At 53.0% G+C, this 22,960-nt stretch overlaps 2 protein-coding genes across 4 annotated transcripts in view; one reads left to right on the top strand and one right to left on the bottom strand.

Moving 5' to 3' along the window:
• Window positions 1-769, bottom strand: part of WIPI1 (WD repeat domain, phosphoinositide interacting 1) — a 66,492-nt gene extending 65,723 nt beyond the window's left edge. For both annotated transcript variants that reach the window (XR_012754394.1, XM_075351543.1), the window contains exon 1: window positions 599-769. Coding sequence is in view for 1 of the 2 variants with exons in the window: in XM_075351543.1 (XP_075207658.1) it covers window positions 599-678 (80 nt within the window). In the remaining variant the exon portion in view is untranslated. The remainder of the gene's footprint in view (window positions 1-598) is intronic.
• LOC142312557 (actin-related protein 2/3 complex subunit 1A-like) overlaps window positions 588-22,960 on the top strand; it is a 253,388-nt gene continuing 231,015 nt past the window's right edge. Inside the window, exons 1-2 of one of the 2 annotated variants that reach the window (XM_075351544.1) lie at window positions 588-823; window positions 18,730-18,840. The gene's annotated coding sequence lies outside the window, so the exon portion shown is untranslated. Of the gene's footprint in view, window positions 824-18,726; window positions 18,841-22,960 lie in introns of both variants that reach the window. The other variant, XM_075351546.1, reaches the window with a different exon arrangement.

The raw sequence follows: 22,960 nt of genomic DNA, 5'->3' as shown, positions 1-22,960 counted from the left end.
CCCCTCTCTAGTAATGGCTCTGCCCCGGTTACCCCTCTCTAGTAATGGTTCTGCCCCGGTTACCCCTCTCTAGTAATGGTTCTGCCCCGGTTACCCCTCTCTAGTAATGGCTCTGCCCCGGTTACCCCTCTCTAGTAATGGTTCTGCCCCGGTTACCCCTCTCTAGTAATGGTTCTGCCCCGGTTACCCCTCTCTAGTAATGGTTCTGCCCCGGTTACCCCTCTCTAGTAATGGTTCTTCCCCTGTTACCCCTCAGTAGTAATGGTTCTGCCCCGGTTACCCCTCTCTAGTAATGGTTCTGCCCTGGTTACCCCTCTGTAGTAATGGTCCCGCCCCTGTTACCCCTCTCTAGTAAAGGCACTGCCCCCTCTGTACAGATGGTCTCGCCCCAGCCCCCCCAGTAATGGTTCCGCCCCTGTTACCCCTCAGTAGTAATGGCACTGCCCCCTCTGTACAGATGGTCTCGCCCCAGCCCCCCCCAGTAATGGTCCCGCCCCTGTTACCCCTCTGTAGCAATGGCACTGCCCCCTCTGTACAGATGGTCTCGCCCCAGCCCCCCCAGTAATGGTCCCGCCCGCCGGCCCCTCCCGGCACATACGTGCAGTCCTGGTTGTAGGACAGGCAGCAGATGTCGCCGCTCCCGTCCGCCGCTCCGCCCGCTCCGCTGCTCGGCTCCATCTCGTCAGCTCCAGCCTGAGCTCCTCTCGGACCCCGGCTCCCTCCACATCCGCAGTAAACAGACAACAGCTGACTGCGCGTCACCGCCCTGCTGCCTCTCCTCCCCGGTAATTGGGTCATGGATTCTGAAGCCCACCAATCACAGGTGAGTACACGCCTTTTGCGGCCGTGACATCACATACTACACTATAAGGGCGCGGCCACAAGCTGCTCCGCCCACCGCTCGGATGGCCAATGGCAGCACAAGCGTGAAATAAAGTCGCCTGTCATTTGGCCGTCGCGGTGAGCGGAGCAGCCACGTGTTGTCGCAGCCTAACCGCCCGTGCTCCGCTCTTCTTCACGATTGGTGGATTTATGCACAAGGGTGGAATCTGGTTGGCTATTAGACCATGTGACATAAGTGGCGGCCATATTGGTAGAGGAAGCTGTCTACCTCCTCAGGAGAGGAAGCAGAAGACGAGCAGATGATGGACGGTCACCGACTGGAGACCACAGCGAGCATCATGTCAGCTGGATGACGTCACAAGTCACAGGACCCCTATATACTGCACAGAAACGCCCCATATACGCCACAGAAACGCAGCACGACCCCATATACTGCACAAAAACAACCCACGACCCCATATACGCCACAGAAACGCAGCACGACGCCATATGCTGCACAGAAACGCCCCATATACTCCACAGAAACGCAGCACGACCCCCATATACTGCACAGAAATGCCCCATATACTCCACAGAAACGCAGCACGACGCCATATGCTGCACAGAAACGCCCCATATACTCCACAGAAACGCAGCACGACCCCATATACTGCACAGAAACAATGCACGACCCCGTATACTCCACAGAAACGCCCCATATACGCCACAGAAACGCAGCACGACCCCCATATACTCCACAGAAACGCAGCACGACCCCCATATACTGCACAGAAACGCAGCACGACCCCCATATACTCCACAGAAACGCAGCACGTCCCCATATACTGCACAGAAACGCAGCACGACCCCATATACTGCACAGAAACGCAGCACGACCCCATATACTCCACAGAAACGCAGCACGACCCCATATACTGCACAGAAACAACGCACGACCCCATATACTGCACAGAAACAACGCACGACCCCATATACTGCACAGAAACAACGCACGACCCCATATACTGCACAGAAACAACGCACGACCCCATATACTGCACAGAAACAACGCACGACCCCATATACTGCACAGAAACGCCCCATATACGCCACAGAAACGCAGCACGACCCCATATACTGCACAGAAACGCAGCACGACCCCCATATACTCCACAGAAACGCAGCACGACCCCCATATACTGCACAGAAACGCAGCACGACCCCTATATACTCCACAGAAACGCAGCACGACCCCATATACTGCACAGAAACAACGCACGACCCCATATACTCCACAGAAACGCAGCACGACCCCATATACTCCACAGAAACACAGCACGACCCCATATACTCCACAGAAACGCAGCACGACCCCATATACTGCAGAGAAACAACGCACGACCCCATATACTCCACAGAAACGCAGCACGACCCCCATATACTGCACAGAAACGCCCCATATACGCCACAGAAACGCAGCACGACCCCATATACTGCACAAAAACAACCCACGACCCCATATACGCCACAGAAACGCAGCACGACCCCATATACTGCACAGAAACGCCCCATATACTCCACAGAAACGCAGCACGACCCCATATACTGCACAAAAACAACGCACGACCCCATATACGCCACAGAAACGCAGCACGACCCCATATACTGCACAGAAACGCCCCATATACTCCACAGAAACGCAGCACGACCCCCATATACTGCACAGAAACAACGCACGACCCCATATACTGCACAGAAACGCCCCATATACGCCACAGAAACGCAGCACGACCCCATATACTGCACAGAAACGCCCCATATACTCCACAGAAACGCAGCACGACCCCATATACTGCACAGAAACAACGCACGACCCCATATACTGCACAGAAACGCCCCATATACTCCACAGAAACGCAGCACGACCCCATATACTGCACAGAAACGCAGCACGACCCCCATATACTCCACAGAAACGCAGCATGACCCCATATACTGCACAAAAACAACGCACGACCCCATATACTCCACAGAAACGCAGCACGACCCCATATACTCCACAGAAACGCAGCACGACCCCATATACTGCACAGAAACGCAGCACGACCCCATATACTGCACAGAAACGCCCCATATACTCCACAGAAACGCAGCACGACCCCCATATACTGCACAGAAACAACGCACGACCCCATATACTGCACAGAAACGCCCTGTGAGGTAAATCCGGAGATATGACGATAAATCATGATATTCAAGTATGTCAGGAAGCCCTCTCCTGGTGTCACCCCCCCTTTCCTTCACACAACTGGTTTAGCAACAAATCCCATGGCCATCTCCTGTGATATGGAGATGAGGTGGTGTGGGAACAATGGACACAGGATGACTCCCTGCCGTCACCCTGTAACAAGAGTTGTATCTCATTATAAGGCTATGGAACTAGCCAGACAGAACGACTCCAGTAAAAAATGGTTCATATCTCGCAAGCCATATTTCCGATAAATATGGCAACCATAAAAATGGTGTCTCCGCATGCGGACGATGCCGGCACACCCTTTTTATGGGAGCAGGACATTGGGAAATGCCCCAGGCGTGATATCAGCCAATGGGGAACTGGCAGACAGGTCATGAGTCCCCTCGTTCTGTAGCTAAATTCATAACTGTCACAATGAGAGCATTGGCGTCCGCCTACGACGCTCCCAGGCAAAGTTATGGCCCATATTCCATGTTGGGATATTGTCCATAACTCAAGCCAGGGGTGGAGCAGTGCTCCCTGTGAGGTCACGAAGGTAGGAGGGGACCTGGATTTGTCCAGGTTGATAACCCTACTTCGGCCATTTTCCAGTGTTCTTTCGCTGGGGGCACGTGTAGGAAACATCTGTGGGAAGGATCCTAGAAACCTGGGTACAGCGCCCCCCTGTGGCCAGACGCAACAAGGTAACTGCTGGAACTGTGCATGCCTGTTTGTAACCCATGCTTTGATTGTAACTGTACTCTGACATATGTATATTCTGTAGATTCCCTATTGTATATATTGTAGTTTCTAGTGTGCTTTAGGCTGATTAAATTATATAATTAATCTTGGGCTGTTCTGTTATCTCGATCTTGAATCCCACGTCTGTGTGTTCGGCTAATAGTTACCGTAAATCGGTTGGTGGCAGCGAATTGTGCCAAGGATTATTGTGGGGAGGCCAGTGAGATTCGGGGAGATTTTATATATTCCGCCCGCGGAGGTCGGGGGAATATATACCTTACTCTCACCGGGGACCCTTCAATAATCGGCATAAGTAGTATAGCGGCCTCCTTGCTTATTGTCGGGCAATTCCATAATTGGCCTGACTATAAGAGGGGCGCTAGAGAGCGCGTCACGTGCTCTGTCTGTCGGTCGGGAGGTATAAAGGAGGGGTGACCCCCACTTGTTACCCCCCGATTGTGACGTACTGGTAGCCAGCGCGGGGGATTTCTGAGTGACCCCCCCCGGTGGTTTGTGACATATTGGTGGCATAGCGGTGGGATCGAGATAATAGTGTGTGTGAGTGTGAGACCCATACTCCCAGACACTAAAGACTGCCTGCAGCAGCTGTGGCTGCTGGGGTCTTCAGACCAGCTCAACACTAGAGTGTCAGAGTGCAGATACTGTAAGGTGTGTGGAGGCATCAGGTGTCAGTTCTGTGTCAGTGATCAAAAGTCTGCAAGAATGGCTGATGGCACCAGGAGCAGAGCTATGCAACTGGCCAATGCTAAGGCAGGAGCCGAAGAGAGGGAGGACGGTGCTGTGGGCAGTAATGAGGAGGTTGCCCACGAGTCCTCCAGGAGCTCGACGCCAGAAAACAGCTCTGCAGAGGACATTGCACAACCTAGCAATTATGGACAAGATGAGGAGGAGCTCACCCAAGGTTCCTCAACGAGCCAGATGCCAGCCCTCCGCTCTGAAAGGGACAGTGAATCGCCTAGCTCTGCAGCGTGCCGCAGATCACCACGTGCCATTCCACCGAGCCTGGGAGGCTCGGATAGCCTTCTTCAAATGGCTATGGCCCTTCTCCAGGCTGGAGACCAGAAGGGCTACAAGGAACTCCTGGCAGAGCGCAGGGCAGAGCGGCAGGCAGCGCGTGACGCTGAGGCTGCGGAGCGGCACGCAGAGCGTGAGGCTGCGGAGCAAGAGCGGCAGGCAGCGCGTGAAGAGCGAGAGCGACAGGCAGACCGTGACTACCAGCTGCAGCTAGCTCAGCTCCGGCCCTCATCAGCCACATGTGACCTTCGAGACACCAAACTTCCAAAGGTCCGTGTTGAGGACTTCCCAGTGCTGGAGAAGGATGGAGACTTGGACTCTTTCTTGACTGCTTTTGAACGGACTTGCTTGCAGCACCATCTGGACAAGGACCAGTGGGCCAAATACCTGACCCCCCGTTTAAGGGGTAAGGCCCTGGATATCCTTGGGGACTTGCCTGCTGAGGCAGATCAGGGCTACGACACCATCAAGCGGGCCCTGATCCAACAGTACAACCTCACTCCAGAGTCCTACCGCAAGAAGTTCCGGAGCCTACAGAAGGGACCAAAGGACTCCTGGGCTGACCACCGGCGGGCACTTGCCCGAGCTGCCGACCACTGGACCCAAGGCCTGCAGCTTTCCACCGGACCGGAGATCCTGGACTTGTTCATCACGGAGCAACTCTTGTGGAACTGCCCTGAGGATCTCCGCCAGTTCATCCGAGACCAGAAGCCAAAGGGGTCCACGGCTACAGCTGCCCTTGCCGATGACTACACCAACAACCGGGCCCCTGAGGCCAGGAGAGCGGCCACCAGCAGCACCTGGAGAGGGGGTAAGATGAATTCTGCGACTGCCCCACCTGCCCCTAGACTGCAGGGGGTGTCCCCCTCAACTCCCCTCTCCAGGCCCGTGGCGGAACCAAGACGGTGCCACCAGTGCAACCTACCTGGACACTTCAAGGCCATGTGCCCTCAGCGTCCCAAGGCCCCGGCTCCGTCCCCGTCCCAAGGGCCGCCCAAGGTGTATTGTGTGGGTGGGGGTGGTGGTAGGTCCCTGGACAGCTTCCAACCTGTCACCGTCGGCCGGTCTGTGACCATAGGACTGCGAGACAGCGCCTCGGAGGTGACTCTGGTGCGGCCTGAGATGGTGTCCCCCCAAGACTTGATCCCTGGAAAAACCCTCGCTGTCTCCGGGATTGGAGGCACTGACCCGGCGCTGCCTGTTGCTGACATTTATGTGGACTGGGGCGCAGGGCGAGGGGTGAGGGAGGTGGGGGTAACTGATCGGATCCCTGCAAACGTGCTACTTGGGACAGATTTGGGGCAGATAACCTCCCAGTTTGGGCCCCCCCCAAGGGCTGAACCTTCAGCCAGTACTGACATGACTCCTGACAATGTTAATGTGTTATCTATGAATGATGTAAGGGAGGAGGGAGTGAACTCTGATATTTCTGCTTGCATAGACACCATAGACACACACTCAGCTGCAGCTGTGACAGGGGAGGGGGTCAGAGAAAGGTGTGACAATGCCTCTACAAGTAATCAGCCTGTGAGCTGGGATCTGCTGCCCTCTGCAGGGATAAGCAGAGAGCAGGGTGCTGCAGGGGGAGGACCAGTGTGTGGGGTGGGGGCTACCACAGCAAATGTGGGGTCCCCAGAGATTTCACAGCGGGGTTCTGTTGCTGCAGGAGGGGAACAGGCAGGTGAGATTGGGGCCGGTCCAGGAGCGGAAGTGCTCCCAGGTAAGATCTCGGTGCATGGTTCCCCCACAACCGGGGTGTCAGGAAGCCAGGTAGGTCTGCCTGAACCGGCGACTTGGTCAGGAACGGAGGAGGAGCAGGCACGACCCACGGTCGCAGCGGCTGTGGCCGCTGTCACCCGCAGTGGGAGTGCTGGAAGCCAAGGGGCCTCCCGGAGGTCCGATAGCTCTTCCCCTTCTGACCAAGTGGCAGCCGAGTCAGGTGGAGGCCAGGACACAGGTCCCGGGGTACTGACTGAAGATGTGACAGTCTCGTCGATTCTGGCCACATCTAGTCAGGGGTTTCAGGCAGCGTTAGAAGCTGACGACAGCCTGAAAGCTCTTAAGGAGCAGGCGGCACAGCCTCCCTCGGACTCGGACCCGGAGCGAGTGGTCTGGGACCAAGGACGGCTGTACCGGGCCACGGTCCAGCAGGGTTCACCGGAGGCGTGGCCCAGGGACCGACAGTTGGTGGTACCCTATCCGTTCCGGACGGAGTTGTTGCGGATCGCACATGAGATTCCGATGGCCGGACACCTAGGGATCGCTAAGACCAAGGCCAGGTTAAACCAGCATTTCTACTGGCCAAAAATGGGGGCCGATGTGGCTGCCTACTGCCGTTCGTGTGAAACCTGTCAGAGAGTGGGGAAGGCGGGGCCACACCCCAAAGCCCCACTAGTATCTCTGCCAATCATCGATGAGCCTTTCAGGAGGGTGGCTGTGGATCTGGTCGGCCCGCTGGCCATCCCCAGCAGCTCCGGGAAACGCTTCATACTGACGGTAGTGGACTATGCCACCCGGTACCCAGAAGCAGTGGCCTTGTCGTCCATTCGGGCTGACAAGGTGGCCACCGCATTGCTGGAGATTTTCTCCCGAGTGGGTTTTCCCCAGGAAATGCTCACTGACCGGGGGACCCAATTCATGTCCCAGCTGATGGAGGCCCTCTGTAAGCAAGTCCAGGTGCGACATCTGGTGGCCAGCCCGTACCATCCACAGACTAATGGCCTGTGCGAGCGGTTTAATGGCACCTTAAAGCAGATGCTTAAGATGTTGGTCGACTCCCATGGGCGTGACTGGGAGCGGTATCTCCCACACCTGTTATTTGCTTACCGGGAGGTTCCACAGGCCTCAACAGGATTCTCACCGTTTGAGCTCCTGTACGGGCGACGTGTGCGGGGCCCCCTGGCTCTGGTGAAAGAGGCTTGGGAAGGGGATTTGGCCACCCCTGGAGTGTCGGTTATCGAGTATGTCATGCGCTTCCGGGACAAAATGCAGGCCTTGACGCAACTGGTACACGACAATATGGCTCAAGCCCAGGCCGATCAGAAGCGTTGGTACGACCAGAACGCTTGTGAGAGGACCTACCAAGTGGGTCAAAAGGTGTGGGTACTGGTCCCCGTACCACAGGACAAGCTTCAGGCAGCCTGGGAAGGCCCATACCTCGTGTACCAGCAGCTCAACCCTGTAACGTACCTGGTCACCCTGGACCCTGCCCGTGGAAGGCGGAAGCCCTTCCATGTGAACATGATGAAGGCACATCATGAGCGGGAGGCATGTGCGCTCCCCGTGTGCAACCTGCCCGAGGAGGGAGAAGCGGAAACCCTCTTGGATATGCTAGCCCAGGTTAGGGCAGGCGGATCCCTTGAGGATGTGGAGGTTGGCCACCAGCTCTTGGAGGACCAACGGTCCCAGCTGTGGGCCACACTACACCCCTTCCGGGGGTTGTTTACCAACCAGCCCGGAAGGACTGACTTGGCTGTCCATCACGTGGACACTGGGGATCATCCCCCGATCCGGCGTTCAGCATATCGGGTCTCCCTGGAGGTGCAGCAACACATGCGCCAGGAGATTGACGAGATGCTGAAGCTGGGGGTGATCCAGGCATCCAACAGCGCTTGGGCCTCGCCTGTAGTCCTCGTCCCTAAGAAGGACCGAACCACTCGGTTCTGCGTGGACTACAGGGGGCTCAATGCGGTCACGGTCGCCGATGCGTACCCAATGCCACGCATCGATGACCTGCTCGATCAGTTGGCCGGGGCTCAGTACCTGACCATCATGGATCTGAGCCGGGGATATTGGCAGATCCCCCTGACTCGCAAGGCCAGGGAACGCTCTGCCTTTATTACCCCATTTGGACTATACGAGTCCACGGTGATGCCATTCGGGATGAGGAATGCCCCTGCCACTTTCCAGCGGATGGTCAACACCCTGCTCAAGGGACTTGAAGGGTACGCGGCCGCGTACCTAGATGACATTGCCGTCTTCAGTCCCACCTGGGAGGACCACCTAGAGCATCTAGCACAGGTGCTCAGGCGGATCCACCGGGCAGGTTTGACCATCAAGCCGGGAAAGTGTCAGCTGGCCATGAGCGAGGTCCAGTACCTCGGTCACCGGGTAGGTGGGAGAACACTGAAGCCCGAGCCTGAGAAAGTGGAAGCCATCGCATCCTGGCCCACCCCCAGGACCAAGAAGCAGGTGATGTCCTTCTTGGGGACCGCTGGGTACTATAGGAGGTTTGTTCCATGCTATAGTAGCCTGGCAAAGCCCTTGACGGACCTCACCAAGAAGAAGCTGCCCTCTGCAGTCGATTGGACAATGGACTGCGAGACAGCCTTCCGGGCCCTAAAGGACGCCCTGTCCAGCCCGCCCGTGCTACAGGCAGCCGACTTCACGCGGCCGTTTGTAGTACAGACCGACGCCAGTGACTTCGGCCTCGGTGCGGTGCTCAGCCAGGTGGACTCTGCGAGCCAAGAGCACCCAGTCTTGTACCTGAGCAGGAAGCTGTTACCAAGGGAAGTTGCCTATTCCACGATGGAGAAGGAGTGCCTGGCCATAGTGTGGGCCCTGCAGCGTCTGCAACCCTATCTATACGGGCGCCACTTCATCGTGGAGACGGACCACAATCCCCTCAGCTGGTTGCACACCGTCTCTGGGACGAATGGGCGATTGTTGCGATGGAGCCTTGCGCTCCAGCAATACAACTTCACCATTCGCCACAAAAGGGGCCGTGACCACGGTAACGCAGACGGGCTGTCCCGACAAGGAGAGGTCGCGGACGGGCGCACGGGGGAACACCGGAGTGTGCTGCCCCCTAGCGCCCTCAAAAGGGGGGAGGTGTGAGGTAAATCCGGAGATATGACGATAAATCATGATATTCAAGTATGTCAGGAAGCCCTCTCCTGGTGTCACCCCCCCTTTCCTTCACACAACTGGTTTAGCAACAAATCCCATGGCCATCTCCTGTGATATGGAGATGAGGTGGTGTGGGAACAATGGACACAGGATGACTCCCTGCCGTCACCCTGTAACAAGAGTTGTATCTCATTATAAGGCTATGGAACTAGCCAGACAGAACGACTCCAGTAAAAAATGGTTCATATCTCGCAAGCCATATTTCCGATAAATATGGCAACCATAAAAATGGTGTCTCCGCATGCGGACGATGCCGGCACACCCTTTTTATGGGAGCAGGACATTGGGAAATGCCCCAGGCGTGATATCAGCCAATGGGGAACTGGCAGACAGGTCATGAGTCCCCTCGTTCTGTAGCTAAATTCATAACTGTCACAATGAGAGCATTGGCGTCCGCCTACGACGCTCCCAGGCAAAGTTATGGCCCATATTCCATGTTGGGATATTGTCCATAACTCAAGCCAGGGGTGGAGCAGTGCTCCCTGTGAGGTCACGAAGGTAGGAGGGGACCTGGATTTGTCCAGGTTGATAACCCTACTTCGGCCATTTTCCAGTGTTCTTTCGCTGGGGGCACGTGTAGGAAACATCTGTGGGAAGGATCCTAGAAACCTGGGTACAGCGCCCCCCTGTGGCCAGACGCAACAAGGTAACTGCTGGAACTGTGCATGCCTGTTTGTAACCCATGCTTTGATTGTAACTGTACTCTGACATATGTATATTCTGTAGATTCCCTATTGTATATATTGTAGTTTCTAGTGTGCTTTAGGCTGATTAAATTATATAATTAATCTTGGGCTGTTCTGTTATCTCGATCTTGAATCCCACGTCTGTGTGTTCGGCTAATAGTTACCGTGAAGCGGTTGGTGGCAGCGAGTTGTGCCAAGGATTATTGTGGGGAGGCCAGTGAGATTCGGGGAGATTTTATATATTCCGCCCGCGGAGGTCGGGGGAATATATACCTTACTCTCACCGGGGACCCTTCAATAATCGGCATAAGTAGTATAGCGGCCTCCTTGCTTATTGTCGGGCAATTCCATAATTGGCCTGACTATAAGAGGGGCGCTAGAGAGCGCGTCACGTGCTCTGTCTGTCGGTCGGGAGGTATAAAGGAGGGGTGACCCCCACTTGTTACCCCCCGATTGTGACGTACTGGTAGCCAGCGCGGGGGATTTCTGAGTGACCCCCCCCGGTGGTTTGTGACACGCCCCATATACGCCACAGAAACGCAGCACGACCCCATATACTGCACAGAAACGCAGCACGACCCCCATATACTCCACAGAAACGCAGCACGACCCCCATATACTGCACAGAAACGCAGCACGACCCCCATATACTCCACAGAAACGCAGCACGACCCCATATACTGCACAGAAACAACGCACGACCCCATATACTCCACAGAAACGCAGCACGACCCCATATACTCCACAGAAACACAGCACGACCCCATATACTCCACAGAAACGCAGCACGACCCCATATACTGCAGAGAAACAACGCACGACCCCATATACTCCACAGAAACGCAGCACGACCCCCATATACTGCACAGAAACGCCCCATATACGCCACAGAAACGCAGCACGACCCCATATACTGCACAGAAACGCAGCACGACCCCCATATACTCCACAGAAACGCAGCACGACCCCCATATACTGCACAGAAACGCAGCACGACCCCATATACTGCACAGAAACAACGCACGACCCCATATACGCCACAGAAACACAGCACGACCCCATATACGCCACAGAAACACAGCACGACCCCATATACGCCACAGAAACACAGCACGACCCCATATACTGCACAAAAAGAACGCACGACCCCCATATACGCCACAGAAACGCCCCATATACTCCACAGAACCGCAGCACGACCGCCATATACTGCACAGAAACGCCCCATATACTCAACAGAAACACAGCACGACCCTCCCATATACTCCACAGAAACGCAGCATGACCGCCATATACTGCACAGAAACAACGCACGACCCCATATACTGCACAGAAACGCCCCATATACGCCACAGAAACGCAGCACGACCCCCATATACTGCACAGAAACGCCCCATATACTCCACAGAAACGCAGCACGACCCCCATATACTGCACAGAAACGCCCCATATACGCCACAGAAACGCAGCACGACCCCCATATACTGCACAGAAACGCCCCATATACTCCACAGAAACGCAGCACGACCCCCATATACTGCACAGAAACAACGCACGACCCCATATACTGCACAGAAACGCCCCATATACGCCACAGAAACGCAGCACGACCCCATATACTGCACAGAAACGCAGCACGACCCCCATATACTCCACAGAAACGCAGCACGACCCCATATACTGCACAAAAACAACGCACGACCCCATATACTCCACAGAAACGCAGCACGACCCCATATACTCCACAGAAACGCAGCACGACCGCCATATACTGCACAGAAACGCAGCACGACCCCTATATACGCCACAGAAACGCCCCATATACGCCACAGAAACGCAGCACGACCCCCCCATATACTCCACAGAAACGCAGTACGACCGCCATATACTCCACAGAAATGCAGCACGACCGCCATATACTCCACAGAAACACAGCACGACCCCCCCCATATACTCCACAGAAACGCAGCACGACCCCCCCCATATACTCCACAGAAACGCAGCACGACCGCCATATACTCCACAGAAACGCAGCACAACCGCCATATACTCCACAGAAACAGCACGATGTGACGGGGTGTACATCAGAGCAAAGAGAGACAACAGGCCGAGGATGATCCAACAGGTTTACTAACAGGAATACAGGAACAGCACACGACAAGTCCAAATAAAACAGATTCGGGGGCACCTCCCGATAATCCAAAGTGCCAGATCACAACGTAATAGTCCTTTTCAGAGTCCCAGAAATCCCACACAATCCACTGGACGGCGAGGTCTGTCCGCAGATTCAGATCTCGCTCCCTTCCTCTTCAAAAACTCAACTCCCAACTGCATTTAGAAACAGGAGTGAATTGTTTGAGCTCGTGGGCCCGCCCCTCAAGGGTAGGGGTCTATGCAATGGTTGGGCCCACTAGAAGATTCTAGAAGGTTGGCTCCGAGATGTCTACAGGTTTGTGTAGTTGGCGTTATCCACTGCTTACGAAACAATGAGAAGTTCCCCTGGCTGTGTGGACAAGAGATAATTGCATTATGGGCCCAGAGACACAGGAGATGGGGGGAAGGTATGGTTACTTACATCCCAAGACATTTCAAAGTGTTCAGTAAGTACAACCAAAGGAAAGTGACATCACATCCTGACCTAGTATTACAGCAAATACAGTGAGAAGATAAAATACATCATGACAATTCCTTCCCCTCCCAACTTGTGTACGTACTAGGGACCTCTACAGGTCGCTGGTTAAGTACACGCAGGCATGGCTGACAGGACTCAAGGCTCCTCTTGCCTGGACAGTCCATCTGCATTTTGGTGTTGGCTGCCCCTTCTATATTGTATGGTAAAGTTATAGGGCTGCAGAGCCAGGCTCCATCGCAGTAAGCGTCCATTGTCCCCAGAGACTCTGTTCAGCCAGGTGAGGGGATTGTGATCAGTAACCACAGTGAATTCCCGTCCATACAGATACGGCCGTAGTTTCTTAAGGGCCCACACTACAGCCAGACATTCCTTCTCAACAGTTGCATAGGCCACTTCTCGGTCCAGCAGTTTCCGGCTGAGATAGGCGATGGGGTGCTCGTCCCCAGCTGCATTCACCTGGCTGAGGACAGCTCCCAGTCCATAAGCAGAGGCATCCGTTTGCACAATGAATCTCCTCTTGTAGTCTGGAGCAGCCAGGACAGGATCGCAGATCAAAGCATCCTTCAGCCGGTTAAAAGCCTCATCACAGCTGGAGTCCAGATCACCAGCCGGGGCATTGTTTTCTTGGTCAGGTCGGTAAGAGGCTTGGCCACAGTACTGAAATGAGAAACAAATTTTCGGTAATAACTGGCAGTGCCCAGAAAAGCCATAACTTGTTTCTTAGTTTGGGGTACAGGCCAGTCTCTAATAGCCTGGATTTTGGCAGGCTCAGGTCGGAGCTTCCCTCCTCCCACTCTATGTCCTAGGTACTGGACTTCCCCCATCCCCAATTGGCATTTATCAGGTCGAATAGTTAGGCCGGCTGCAAGAATCAGGTCCAAAATAATGGCTACTTGATTCAGATGTTCCTCCCATGTGTGGCTGAAGACGGCGATATCATCCAAGTAGGCACAAGCAAAGTCATCAAATCCCCGGAGGATCTGATCCACCATTCTCTGGAAGGTGGCCGGGGCATTTTTCATTCCAAAAGGCATGCTTAGAAATTCATACAGACCAAAGGGGGTTATAAAAGCGGACCGTTCTCTCCCTTCATCCGTTAGAGGGATCTGCCAGTATCCCTTACTGAGATCCAAGGTAGTGACATATCGGGACCCAGCCAGTCGGTCTAGAAGTTCGTCAATACGAGGCATTGGGTAAGGATCGCTGACGGTATGGTCGTTTAGTCGCCAATAGTCCACACAAAATCGAGTACTCCCATCCTTCTTGGGTACTAACACCACAGGGGAGGCCCAAGGGCTATGGGAGGCCTGGATTACCCCAAGCTGTAACATCTCCTCCAGTTCGTGCTGCATGGTGTTTCGAACTGATTCAGGTACCCGGTAAGGAGCCAGTTGTATGGGACGGATGCCCTGAGTGTCCACATGATGTTGGGTGACGGTGGTTCGACCTGGTTGGGATGAGAAAGCAGCCCGTCTCTGTTGAAGCACTTCCAGCATCTGGATTTTCTGTAAGGAGTCCAGGTAATCTCCCAGGGGAACCTGTTCCACAGTGGATGGGGCTCTCGCTGCTTCCACGAGATCAGGTAGAGAGTCCTCATCCTCTTGACCATCTTCTGAAGCCAACCGACAGCTTGCTATCATTGGAATGTTCCGGTCATGGTACTCCTTAATCATATTCACATGGACAGTCTTTTGCCTTAGCCCCTGATCATCTAAAGCAAGAAGGTAATTGGTATCATTCAGTTTTCTGAGAACCCGGAAGGGACCCTCCCATGTGGTCTGCAGTTTATTCTGCCGATGGGGAACAATCATTAAGACTTGTTGTCCTTCTACAAACTCCCGATAGCGTGCGTTACGGTCATACCATGTCTTCTGTCTGGTTTGAGCCATACGCAAATGACTCTGTGCAAAACTAGCAAGTTGGGCCAAGGTTTCTCGCAGCTTTAGGACATAAGGGACAACAGGGGTTCCTGTATCTTCAACTTGCCCCTCCCAGTATTCCTTGAGCAGGGTTAAGGGTCCTCGGACCTTTCTTCCATAGAGTAGTTCAAAGGGGGAGAACCCAGTGGACTCCTGGGGAACTTCCCGATAGGCAAACAAGAGATGGGGTAGGTACTTCTCCCAGTCTGAATCTCGGTCCGTGAAGGCCCTCAGCATATTCTTCAGAGTGCCGTTGAATCGTTCACAAAGTCCATTTGTTTGGGGATGATACGGGGTCGTTCGGATCGCTCGTACTCCACAGGTGCGCCACAGACACTGGACCAACTCTGACATAAACTGGGAGCCTTGGTCCGACAAGATCTCACTGGGGAATCCTACTCTGGTAAAAATAATAACCAAGGCCTCGGCCACCTTGGCTGCAGAGATACTTGACAAGGCCACGGCTTCTGGATATCGGGTGGCGTAGTCCACAACAGTGAGAATGTACTGCTTTCCAGATTTACTTGGTTTAGCCAGAGGTCCAATGATATCAACAGCTACTCTTTGAAAGGGTTCTTCTATTATAGGGAGCGGTTGCAGGGGTGCCTTTGGGTGATCTCCGGGTCGCCCTCTACGCTAACATATGTCACAATAAAAAGTTTGAGTCAATCGTCTCTCGGTGCGGGTTTTGCCTTGATGGCCAGCCGTAGGAATGTCATGAGCCAGGTGTAATAGGGGAATTCTGTACTTCTGAGGAACAATCAGCTGTTTGCTATAAGTCCAGGGCTTATCTAGGGAGTCGGCATTGGCAACCCGATACAGAAGTCCATTTTCTCTGATAATTCTTTCTCCGTTTTCCCCTAGCTGCCCTATTTCAGCCCGAGTTCTAAAACTAGCAAGGGTGGGGTCAGTCTCTACTTCTTGTCTAAACTGAACTTTATCCCAAGTAACATTCATATTATCCCCACAAGAAGAATCACTCACCGGCTGTAATGGCAGTTCTGGTGGCCTCAGTTCCATGGATGGGTTGTACACGTCCACATGGGCTGCTCTCTTGGCTTGACTTCTGGTTACCGCACCGACAAAGTGGCAATGAAGATTCCCCACATCATTTCCTAGAAGAACGTCTGCAGGGAGGCCGCTCATCACACCGACCACACATTGTTTTGCCCCAAAGCCATAATCCAGGGTCACACTCGCTCTTGGAATATATCTCTGGGTACCTCCTGCCAGTTCAATGGCAATTCCTGGTCCCTTTTGAATTGCTTGTGGTTGAATTACTCGGGGATCGGCTATGGTGAGGAAAGCCCCAGTGTCACGGAAGCCAACAACTTTTTGGCCATCCAGCACGACCTCCTGTAGATGTTTGTCCTGAAGATCAGAAGAACAGGTGGCTGGAGCTCGCACCCCATAGACTCCGGGTAGGGGAGCCAGGATATCTGAGTCACTTGGCAAGTCATCAGGCACAGAATCCAGCTCTTCTCCTGGTGAAGGTGTCTGTAGGTAATGAACAGGCAAAGGCGGTCTGTAGCTGTTCTGTCTACGAACACCTGGACATTGGAATTGCATGTGCCCAGGCTGCCCACATCCATAACATCTGCGCTCTGGGATTCTTCCTCCGCGTCGTATTCCCAAAGGTGGAGCATGAGTAATGCGAGGCACAGTCACACGAAGGTCCCCATGAGTTGACGGTCTAGGGTGATGGTGAACATTGGGGCCAGAAGGACCAGGGGCCACCAGCGTTGGGGGGTTGGTGTTTTTTTTTCTCACTGGGTAGTAGTTTTTTCCACTGAGGCTTGATGGTGAGAGCCTCATCAGCTAGAGCTGCAGCTTCCTCCACAGTGGCTGGTCTCCTTTCACGCACCCATTCCCGGATCTCAGCGGGGCACTTGAAGTAAAACTGCTCTTTTAGGAGGACCTGGAGGACGGTCTCCAAGGTTAAGGCCTCCTCTGCCTCCAACCAACGATGCCACAGATGTTTGAGTTTGTGGGCATACATCTTGAAGGACACTTCCTCATCACATGCTAGAGTACGGAACTGAGTCCTGTAAGTGTCTGGCGTTACAGCATAATGTTCTAGAATAGTCTGTTTAATATCCGCATACTCACAGTTCCACCGAGGGTCCATAGCTCTATAGGCTGCAGCAGCTCCACCCTCTAAGAGCCCAACCAGATGCCGGACGCGCTCCCTTTCTGGGACTTCCATTAATCGACACTGATGCTCAAAGTCCTGGAAGAAGCCCTCAATGTCACCAGCAGCCTCATTAAACTGCTTGAAGTCTTTGCGGGACACTCTGGGAAGTTCCCTCATGATGGGTGCTGGGGTTACAGTCTGTCTGGAACCTCTCGCGGCTTCCACAGCGAGCTGCTTATCCAGCAATGCCATCTCCTCCATCCTGCGCTCCTTCTCTTCAGCTCCACGCATGGCCTCCCTCTTATCTTCTATGGTGGCCTCATCTCCAAGCAGTGCCATCTTTTCCTTGTACCACACAACCCATTGACTTTTTTGGGTATTCACCTCCGGCTCCCGTCTTTGCTCCCCTTGCTGTGGAAATTGTTCCTCGGTGCCATCTTGCAGGCAAGCGTGTTCCAATGCCTCAATTAGTTGCTCCTTAGAGAGTCCTTTGTAGCCGACACCTAATTCACGGGCCTTTGTTTGTAGACTCGCCACAGTCCAGTTCCTGTATCCTGAGGTTCTGGTTTCAGACGTCGATTGGCTGTTGTCCTCCATTTCTTCTGCTCTGATCCCGCCGCTGCCACCAGTTTGTGACGGGGTGTACATCAGAGCAAAGAGAGACAACAGGCCGAGGATGATCCAACAGGTTTACTAACAGGAATACAGGAACAGCACACGACAAGTCCAAATAAAACAGATTCGGGGGCACCTCCCGATAATCCAAAGTGCCAGATCACAACGTAATAGTCCTTTTCAGAGTCCCAGAAATCCCACACAATCCACTGGACGGCGAGGTCTGTCCGCAGATTCAGATCTCGCTCCCTTCCTCTTCAAAAACTCAACTCCCAACTGCATTTAGAAACAGGAGTGTATTGTCTGAGCTCGTGGGCCCGCCCCTCAAGGGTAGGGGTCTATGCAATGGTTGGGCCCACTAGAAGATTCTAGAAGGTTGGCTCCGAGATGTCTACAGGTTTGTGTAGTTGGCGTTATCCACTGCTTACGAAACAATGAGAAGTTCCCCTGGCTGTGTGGACAAGAGATAATTGCATTATGGGCCCAGAGACACAGGAGATGGGGGGAAGGTATGGTTACTTACATCCCAAGACATTTCAAAGTGTTCAGTAAGTACAACCAAAGGAAAGTGACATCACATCCTGACATAGTATTACAGCAAATACAGTGAGAAGGTAAAATACATCATGACACCATCGAACTGGCGAGATAGATATGTGGGAGGACGACCATTCCTATCTATCGTGCTAGATGGCATTCCCACACTTGCTCTGTTGGACACTGGCTCACAGGTGACGACGATCCCGCATATCCTTTACAAAAGACATTGGGCCGATTCTGAGCTCACTCGCCCAGACCCAGACCTTACTATATATCCTGCTAATAGACAGCCGGTATCACAAGTAGGGTACAAGGAGGTGACGATAAAGGTGGGGAGGGAGGAGCTAAAGGCCCAAGGACTTATTGTGGTGGATACTGATTGTCATGAAAGAAATCCAACAATGATATTAGGTACTAATGTTGTTGAAAATTGTCTAGGAGAAGTTATTTTCTTGGTCCAGCAGGTTGCAGAAACTGCCAGCATCGGGCAGCAGAGGGTCCTACAGAAAGAAATCAAAGCCCTTCTGCAGAGACAACAGGTAGAGTTGTCTGGTGGAGAAATCGGCAGTGTACAGGTAAGCGACCCATTCCCCATTGTGTTACCCCCAAGAAGTGAAGTGATGATTTGGTGTCGGGCAGCTATAGGCCTCAGAGGGCAGGATTACCAGGCAATGGTAGAGCCCATGTACTCAGATAGTAGGCCCACAGTCCTGACAGCCAGGGGGATAGTTGATGTACGCAAAGGGAGGGTACCTGTACGAGTTTTAAATTGTGGAGAGGAAGAGGTCAAGCTACCCAGATATGCTACTGTTGCCAAGTTGTTCACTGTCAACAACAACTCAATTCAGGCAGTGGAACCCTTGACCCGGTCCGACCAGGCGGAGGATAACAGCTCCAAGGGACAGCTGGAGGACTGGTGTCAGAAGCTGCATGTCGGCACTGATTCCACCCCTTCTTACCAAAGGCACGGAGTTTATCGGGTGGTGAAGGAATATGAACGGGTCTTTAGTAAGCATCCATTAGACTTTGGGCGGATAAAAGGGGTACACCATCGCATACCCACGGGAGACCATCCACCTATAAAAGAGAGATACAGGCCTTTACCACCAGCTCACTATCAGTGTGCTAAAGATATGTTACGGGAAATGAAGGAAGCTGGGGTTATTAGAGATAGTTGTAGCCCCTGGTCAGCCCCACTTGTCCTGGTAAGAAAGAAAGATGGCACAATGAGGATGTGCGTTGACTATAGGCAGATAAACCGCATAACACACAAGGATGCTTACCCGTTGCCCCGCATTGAGGAATCACTTGCTGCACTGAAAGCTGCTAATTTCTTTTCCACCTTAGATCTTACCAGTGGGTATTGGCAGGTTTCCATGGCAGAAGAAGATCGAGAGAAGACCGCATTCACGACGCCGATGGGTCTGTGTGAGTTCAACAGCATGCCATTTGGACTCTGCAATGCACCCGGCACGTTCCAAAGGCTGATGGAGTGTTGCCTGGGGCACCGAAACTTCGAGACTGTACTGATATATCTTGATGACGTCACCGTGTATTCCAAGACGTATGAGGAACATCTGGAGCACCTGGCTGAGGTGTTTGAAGCATTGTAAAAGTTTGGTATGAAACTAAAGCCTTCAAAATGCCATTTGCTGAAGCTGAAGGTTCAGTATCTTGGGCATGTGGTCAGTACGGATGGTGTGGCACCAGACCCTGAAAAGGTCACTGCTATCAGAGACTGGCCAAAGCCAACAACCGTCAAAGAGGTGCATCAGTTCTTGGGGCTGGTAGAATACTACAGGAGGCTCATAAAGGACTTCACGAAAATAGCGGCGCCTTTGCAAGATCTCCTGGTAGGCCAGACCAAAAAGGGCAAGACTTCCGGCCCTCCGTTTGAATGGGGTGTGAAAGAAGAAGACTCCTTCAAGCAAATGAAGTGGGCTCTGACCGGTGAGGAAATCCTGGCCTACCCTGATTATAATCTGCCATTCGTGCTGTACACAGATGCCAGTAATGTGGGATTGGGAGCTGTGCTGTCGCAGGTGCAGAATGGCAAAGAACGTGTAATTGCCTTTGCAAGCAGGAAGCTCCGTCCTACTGAGAGAAACCCAGAAAACTACAGTTCGTTCAAGCTGGAATTCCTGGCCTTAAGGCTACTTTACACACTGCGATATCGGTCCCGATATCGCTAGTGTGGGTACCCGCCCCCATCTGTTGCGCGACACGGGAAAATCGCTGCCCGTGCCGCACAACAGCCGTCACACATACATACCTGTCCGGCGACGTCGCTGTGACGGGCGAACCGCCTCCTTTCAAGGGGGCGGTCCGTGCGGCGTCACAGCGACGTCACTGAACCGCCGCCCAATAGCAGCGGAGGGGCGGAGCTGAGCGGGACGTAACATCCCGCCCACCTCCTTCCTTCCTCATAGCGGCCGGGAGGCAGGTAAGGGGAGCTTCCTCGTTCCTGCGGCGTCACACGCAGCGATGTGTGCTGCCGCAGGAACGAGGAACAACCTCGTTACTGCTGCAGTAACGAGATTTGAGAATGGACCCCCATGTCGCCGATTAGCGATTTTGCACGTTTTTGCAACGATGCAAAATCGCTTATCGGTGTCACACACAACGGCATCGCTAATGCGGCCGGATGTGCGTCACGAATTCCGAGACCCCAACGACTCCGCATTAGCGATGTCGCAGCGTGTAAAGCCCGCTTTAGTCTGGGCCGTCACTGAACGATTCAAGCACTACCTGGCATCTGCGAAGTTTACCATATTTACGGATAACAACCCGCTTACTCACTTGGACTCTGCAAAGCTAGGTGCACTAGAGCAGCGCTGGATGGCCCGGTTGTCAAACTATGACTTCACCATCAAATATCGGGCAGGCTGCAAAAACGCTAACGCTGATGCATTGTCGAGAATGCCCCATTTACCAGATGCAGGAGAAGACTCGGATGAGCTAGAAGAGATAGAGCTGCCGGCTTTTCACCGCAACAATGCATCCCAGTGTAACCAAGGTGTTAAAGGCAAACGCCAAGAGGCCACGCTGAACCCGTTTCCTTACCACGGGTGGGAGGAAATGCAAGACAGCGATCCGGCTGTTCGCCTAGTTAAAGAGCTAATAATCCAACCAGACTCAAGTCTTAGCCCAGATGCCCCACCGGAAGCGCAGCACCTGTGGAAGGGAAAGAGCAGATTGTTCATCCACAGGGGTAGGCTATGCAGACAACCCCCGAACCTATGAGAGGGTGTGGCAAATAGTGGTACCGAAGAGAGATGTTCAGATGGCGCTGGAGGCGTACCATGACGGAGCAGGACACTTCGGGTGGAAGAAGCTTGAGGTACTGTTACGCAACAGATTCTATTGGGTTGGCATGAGAACTACCATTGAGAACTGGTGCCGAAACTGTGGCCCATGCAACCTGAGAAGAAAGGATCGTGACAGTCAAAGAGCTCCACTACAACCAATTGTCACCAAGCAGCCGCTGGAATTTGTAGCCTTGGACCATGTGAAATTGACACCCAGTAGATCCGGTTATACGTATGCCCTCACTATGGTGGACCACTATTCCCGGTTTCTGGTGGTAGTACCTGTAAAGGACTTGACAACAAGAACCGCAGCGAGAACCTTTCAAGCCTACTTCTGCAGACCACATGGCTACCCGGAACAGGTGTTGACGGATCAAGGTTCTGCGTTCGAAGCTGAAGTGTTCCAGGAGTTTTGCAACCTGTATGGATGTAAGAAAATCCAAACCACAACAAATCACCCACAGACAAACGGCATGTGTGAGAAAATGAACCAGGTTGTTATAGACCTGTTGAAAACCTTGCCCTTGGAAGAAAGAAGCATGTGGCCAGAGAAGTTGCCTGATTTAGTGGACATGCTCAACAACATCCCTGTGAGTTCCACCAATTGCACGCCAGCATACTTGATGAGAGCAAGACTCGGGAAGTTACCAGTTGACTTAGAAATGGGAATTGTTGTTCCTGAAACCAGTTCACCTGAAGCTGATTGGGACACTAAGCGCCAAGAGCAGTACAAAAAGGTACAGGAGTGTGTAGAAAGAAGCCTAGACCAAGTTAGAGAAAGGCAAGAGAAAGATTATAACAAGAATGCACCAGCTGCTCCTTTAATACCTGGAGAGATGGTTCTAAAAAGAAAAAGAAAGACCCATAAGCTTGATGACCAGTGGGAAGCAGAACCATACACAGTATTGCCCTCTAAATTTGACAACAAGAAAATCTGCTTAATCACCAAGGATAAGGGAAAAACGTCAGCGGCAGTTTCTAGAGACCACCTTAAAAAGTGTCCTGAACAGTTGAAGCAAAAAGAAGTAATCCCCTGTATACCTCAACCTAAAGAGGAAAAGAAAGAGAAGATGATAAGAACAGTACTTGGTGATTTTCCTGAAAGTTGGCCTCAGTACAATGGAGCCATAATTATACCATTTTTGACTGGCGCTCAACCAGTAGAAGTCCCATAAAGACTGGAAGAACCGGTCAATGTTTCAGAAGAACTACCTGTCGCAGTAGAACCAGAGAACCCTGCTATTGGGGATCCTGTCAGTCCTATGGTAAGACTAAGACAACATTCACGCATACCAATATTGCGTAGATCCTCATGCAGACTAGTAGATAGTGCACGCATAGCACCAGCACTAGGTACCAGTACACTGCACCGACCAGTTGTGACACA

Source organism: Anomaloglossus baeobatrachus, chromosome 5 (genome assembly GCF_048569485.1).
Source record: "Anomaloglossus baeobatrachus isolate aAnoBae1 chromosome 5, aAnoBae1.hap1, whole genome shotgun sequence".
In the NCBI taxonomy this organism is placed as follows: domain Eukaryota; kingdom Metazoa; phylum Chordata; class Amphibia; order Anura; family Aromobatidae; genus Anomaloglossus; species Anomaloglossus baeobatrachus.
This window is presented reverse-complemented; position numbering and strand designations above follow the sequence as displayed.